The 6,022-nt window shown below is 35.4% G+C and overlaps 1 protein-coding gene across 1 annotated transcript; it reads right to left on the bottom strand.

Moving 5' to 3' along the window:
• Positions 1–609: 609 nt before the first annotated feature.
• LOC140174670 (uncharacterized) lies at positions 610–1,560 on the bottom strand. Its single transcript, XM_072200160.1, has one exon. It carries the CDS (start codon positions 1,558–1,560, stop codon positions 610–612), a length of 951 nt encoding a protein of 316 aa, XP_072056261.1.
• Between the last annotated feature and the right edge of the window lie 4,462 nt (positions 1,561–6,022).

Raw genomic sequence — 6,022 nt, 5'->3', positions numbered from 1 at the left:
GGGAATGGATCTCTGTACTTCTTTCCCAGTTGACAAATCTCACAAATACAATTGGGAATATGAATCCGTGGTAGGCCAGAAACAAGTCCTTTTCTTGACAGGTAATTTAAGCCAGAAAAATGAAAGTGCCCAAACCGCATATGCCACAACCAGTTATCATCAAGTATCACAGAACTCATGCAAGAGGGATTAACATGTTGAATTTTTAATGGAAACATTCTGTTTGAGGTCATCTTTGCTTTATCTATGAACCTTCCGTTGTTATCAAATACAGTGCAATATCCATGATAAGTTATCATCTTATATCCTTTCTCAGATAATTGCCCCATACTCAGTAAATTGTAATCAAGTTCGGGAGCATAGAAAACATCAGAAATATAACTCAGAGAACCATCCTTCAATTTAATTGGTATGTGCCCTTTTCCTTCAATAGGGATCTTTGTACTATTACCAAACTTCAATAATAGTTTAACTGAATCATCTAATGAAGAAAATAACTCCTTTCTACCAGACATATGATTACTGCAAGCATTATCCAAGTACCATATATTTTCATCTTCAGCACATGAATTACTTGTAAAAAATAAAGTCTGAGTACCCGGATTATCATCAGTGTTTTGATGCTGATTTTTCGTGTGCTTGATTGTTATTCACCATTTTGAATCTGCAATCTGCTACTTTGTGTCCATACTTTCCACAATGAAAACAGTTGAAATTGGTTCTTTCTTGATAAAAATTGCCTCGACCTCTTCCACGGTTGACAGGCCTAAAATTCGTTCCACCTCTTCCTTGATTAGGTGGTGTAAAATTATTGTAACTTCCTTGGTTGTAATTGGCACGACCTCTACCTCTGAAACTTTCTCTACCTCTACTTTGAAAATTAAAACCACGACCTCGTCCTTCTTGTGTACGGTTTGATTCTACAACGTTGTTGAAATTCACTCGACTTTTCAGGGCTTCCTCAGTTGATTTTTCTGACTTCTCCAGTATTCTACTGATGTGGCTTTCCATGGTTCCTTGCAACTCTGCAATCGTCATAGTATCCATATCGTGGGACTCTAGTATCGTAGTCACCACATGGTCATACTTCATCGGCATGGTGCGAAGAATTTTCTCCACCACTTTGCTATCGGGCATATCTTCTCCATTGACTCTCATCTTATTGACAAGATCTGTAACACGAGTAAAATATTGCTCAACGGTTTCTGAGCTAGACATCTCGTACCTTTCATATTCTCTTCTTAAAGACTGTAGCTTTGCTTTCTGAGCTTTATCTACGCCTTTGTATGACAGCTTCAACGTGTTCCATGCTTCCTTTGCACTTTTGGCATTTGCTATTTTGCTAAACACCGTATAATCTACTCCTTGATGAATTTGAGATAGCGCCAATTGATCTCTCCTTTGTTGGGCAGCATCTGCTCCTTCTTGCAAACCTGGTTCAATGAAATTCCACAAGTTCTGGGCCTTCAAATGGGTGGACATCAAAGTCTCCCAATAACTATAATCAAGTTTCCCATCTAACTTGGGACCGGACCACACAATATTGAAAGTGTTTGCCATACTGACTCTATGAATAAACAACTATGTGAGAACTCTCTCACACCTCACAAACTCTCAAACACCAGGCGCTGGATTAACCAGTTCTGATACCAAATGAAAGTATAATACCCACAACTAATTGGCCCTAAGATCACTCTCTCATATAAATGACACTATCATATTTTTCATCTCTCAAACTCACTAACACTCATAAAACAAGGGAGAGAATTTTCACATTTCAAAACATACACATTTCATTATTGAACACACAAAATACATAAGGCATATATGCCTTTATATAGGCAAAGTTTCATACTAAAAGTTCATGATTCTACTAACTTCTTAATACACATACTTATCCAACTTTGCTTCTTCCTTTGACTATTCAAATAAGTAATTTCTAGCACATCTTGAAAATTCTTCATTAAGCTTAGTCATCAATCTTGAACCTTTCAATGCACTTCATGATTCTTCTAGTATGGAGGTGATGAGTGCAACTTCCTTTCAATTCCAATTCAATTTGATTTTGAACTTCTTCATTGTTGTAGAATGTTGTAGTTATACTACTCTCTTGAATGTTCTTGGTTATTCTCCAAATTTCCAACATCTTCTAGTAAATTAATGATTATTGTTTTCAATTCAAACTTTGCTTCTTCAATTCTTTAACCATGCTTCATGAAAATTTTAATCTATGCAAGTTGATTTAAAATTTTTAATCAACAGTTTAGATGTTAAATTCGTCAAGTTAAATTATTACCGGCGGAAAAAAATAAGTGTGAAATATAGCGTAGAATTTACCGACAGATTTTTACCTACAATTTATTACTATTGAATTTTTCCGCCAGTTAATCCGACGATAACGAGCCTTAAAATTTGAAGTACGAACCCTCCCCCTTCATTTTGAATTTCCTCTCTCTCTAATTTCTCGTCTCTCACTCTCTCTGACCATCTCCTCTCCCTGTCGCTCAGTCAACCATGCCGTCACCGGTAGTGCCTTTGCAGCTTCCTTTCGCTGCCTCCTCTCCCCCTCACCAAAATCAACCCCTTTTTTCATTCTCTGCCCTTCGCAACCCAACGTTAGTCGCGACTCTTTAATTCCCTCTCTGTTCGTCTTTCCGTCCAGCACCGCCGCGACGCTCCATCGACAGCTGCTGTCGCTACCACTATATCTCCCATTCTGAGTTCTTCCTCTGTTCGAAGCTCAGATTCTATGATCACTCTTTTTTTCTGTTTAAGTTAATTTAGGATTTAGTTATATGTTAATTTCTAATTAGTAAGTGGAACTGGTTATCATTATTTTCTGCTATTTTGATGATTTAGATTAGGATTAAGATTTTTCTGATTATAATTACTGTTAGTTTATATATAGTTCAACATGCTGTTATGTTTCTTGAATTTGAATTTGTTTGGATTAGATTTATTGATTTTTCGTTGAATTTCTGCAATGTGTTGCTGATTGTTGTGTCATTGATGCTGATTTGCGTGAATTAATGTTGAAGAAATACTTGGTTGTGCTATTTCTTATTGTTTGATACTTTTGTACACCAAGTGCTCGATTATATACCTCTATGTCTAATTTGTGTTTTAGTTAATAATTAGTATTATCCTCGAGTTAGATTTAATTTTTAGTTTTACTAGAGATTTTAATTTGTTAAGATAGGTTAGATTTAAAGTATTAAATTGTACTGATTTACTATGTCAATGTAAGTGCACTATTTGTAGGATTATTCTAATCCATACGTATAGTTATTGAAGAAATCATTTATTTTAAAGCAATAATTAATACTCATTTTTTAAATCTTGGTGAAATCTAACTTAATTTCCTATATTTTTAAATAAATATATAATGATTTACGTTATATATAATGACATTCTTTGAGATTTAAATATCAATATATATGATGTCCTTATAAATGTATACAATAGTATAAACAAGTTAATATATTCTGCTTAAAATGTTGTGAATTTAATTGAGTTTTGTAAGATTGATGTTATGGATTGAGGTTAGTTGAATTTGTGGAAACTATAAAGGTAGATATGTAACACCCTAAGTCTTACCTCTAGCCGTAAAGTAAAGGATAACAAAGTGTCACGACAGTTCTAAAGCTCATAATATAGTATATATTCAAGAATTTGTATAACTAAAAGCCTGATAAAGGAATAAAATCTCAAAGTCACATAAAGCAGAATTACAAAGCGCGAAACGTTCACACACAGTAACTAAGCGCGTAGATATGAACAGAACAAGACATAATACATATAAAACCTTGTAGATAGCTCTAAGATACACAAGGTAATAATTAAAGTAATCAAGATATATGTAAGTATGATATACAAAAAGAGGACTAGTAACAGCCTGCGGAGTTTAGGCCGGCTAGTCAAACTGAAGACAACAAAGTTTTGATGTTTAAAATAGTAACAACCTATCTCTCAAAGTTTTCAAGAATAAAGCCTCTAAGCTAACAAAGTAAAATATACAAAAGATGAGAGAATAACTACAGCATAAGCAAAGTAGAATCAAACATAAGAAAGATCATCCTCCGCTCTATCACTATGTCTGCAAACTCACCGTGGTGGGTTGTGACTTGCATCTGAAAAATAACAACAATATATGATATGAGAACCAGAGGTTCTCAGTATAGTAACAGTGCCCATTATGTAAGATATAAGGTTCCGGGATGCCAAAGGCAATCCTAGAACTTCACATCGATACAGACATTCAAGCTTAGAATAAATAAATAACTTAAACCATAAACAGGGTATTATAACTTAAGGGGGTTTCTAACTAACATAGCACTGCTGTCCCACAGGTTTCATCAACCTAACCTCCTTGCGATCTCATCACCACTGTCTATCGAGCCTCCTCAATCCTAGTAGAAAACACAGATAATGCAAACAAGTAAAGCACAAGTAATATACATATACATCAAATAAACAAATATCAAGTAGGCATGTGATTCATTTAGGCATAAGGAAGTTAAGCAAAGCAGACAAGCATATAGAAGATGCATATGATGAATGTCTATCCTAATTGGCTTGTGATATCACTTGTCGGTCCATAAATGCCAACCCAACACATCCTTTTGGATGTCACCTTTCTGCCACGTCCGAGGATATAGCGCTTGACACGCCTTTGTTCCGAGAATATAGTGCCTGGCATATTTGCATGCTCCGAGGATATAGTGCCTGGAACACTCTTGCAGCAGAAAAGAAAAACAACGATAACATCTGTTTCATCATAAATCATTCCAGAGATATAGTGGCTGACACACTATCATTCAAAGGATATAGTTTCTGGCACACTTTCAATATCCAACAAGTCCATCAACCTCAAATCACCGTTAGTCACCACCATTTTCTGCTCTCAATCCATTCTCAACTCTCGAGTCTCATCATTCCAGGGATATAGTGTCCGACACACTATCGTTCCAAGGATATACTGTCCAGTTTTCAATGTTAAATTATTTTTGTCTTTCCAAAATAATAAATTCAATTTTCAAAATATTATTTTTCTCAATACGTGGTACCGGTCAGACTAAAGCCGATATTACCGACATAAGTGCTGGTACGCGTTTTTACCAAAATTTTTTGCAAAAGATACATTTTCCCACTTAGAAAAATTCATTGAATTCAAATTTCACATTTATATTTTCTAATTATTATTTCTAAGTTTTCAAACCTATTCTGAGCCATTAAATTATTATTTTATTAAAGCAGTTATTCTGGTTCTTACAAGATATATATCCAATTTTAGGAGAGGTTATGTCAAATGTTTTTTGAAATAATATAAATGTTGAAAGATTTTTGTTCTATATATGCTGATTAGTGTTAATTAGTATTCTCTTTGCAGACATGATGACAGGTAGTAGATGTGTCACAAGTCGGTCTCATGGTCATGGTAGAGGGAAGATTTCCACCGGTACTCTAGGGACTTCTCAGTCATTGCCATGTACTCCGACTACCCTGTTGACCCCTGTGGTGTCACAGGCGGGTCCATTGGACTAGCAGTTCATCATGGTCCTGAATCCCAACTACATGCATCCTTCTGCTACGCCCTCTCTAACTCCAACGACAAAGACCACGGTGGGTGATTCCTCTAATGCATCCCAGCCAGATCCCTTCCACCACCACCTGTCATACGGATGAGGATTTGGCCTTATGACATGCAGACATGAGTATTGTTTTAATGTCTTTTATACGCAATCTTTTTTAAATTTGTTAAGTTTTATGTGTTTTTATGTGTTTGCTAATCTTAAGTTTTTCATTGATAGGTTTACACCAAACAACAATGCATGTATACAAGAGATCTCCAATGTGATTAAGAGCATGTATGACAACCCAAAACCGAGCTACACAAAGATCATTGCTGAGACCAGAGAGTGATGGTTTCAGAAGTGGGCGGTAAGAACCCAATGTTATTGAACTAACTGTACTTTAACTGTATTTTATTTTCGACAATTACCGGTGGATTTAGCGGCGGATT

The sequence above is a fragment of the Arachis hypogaea genome, chromosome 8 (assembly GCF_003086295.3).
Source record: "Arachis hypogaea cultivar Tifrunner chromosome 8, arahy.Tifrunner.gnm2.J5K5, whole genome shotgun sequence".
Classification (NCBI taxonomy): domain Eukaryota; kingdom Viridiplantae; phylum Streptophyta; class Magnoliopsida; order Fabales; family Fabaceae; genus Arachis; species Arachis hypogaea.
This window is presented reverse-complemented; position numbering and strand designations above follow the sequence as displayed.

Coding starts and splice junctions, on each gene's coding strand:
- LOC140174670 (XM_072200160.1), bottom strand. CDS start 1,560: ATGGCAAACACTTTCAATATTGTGTGGTCCGGTCCCAAGTTAGATGGG.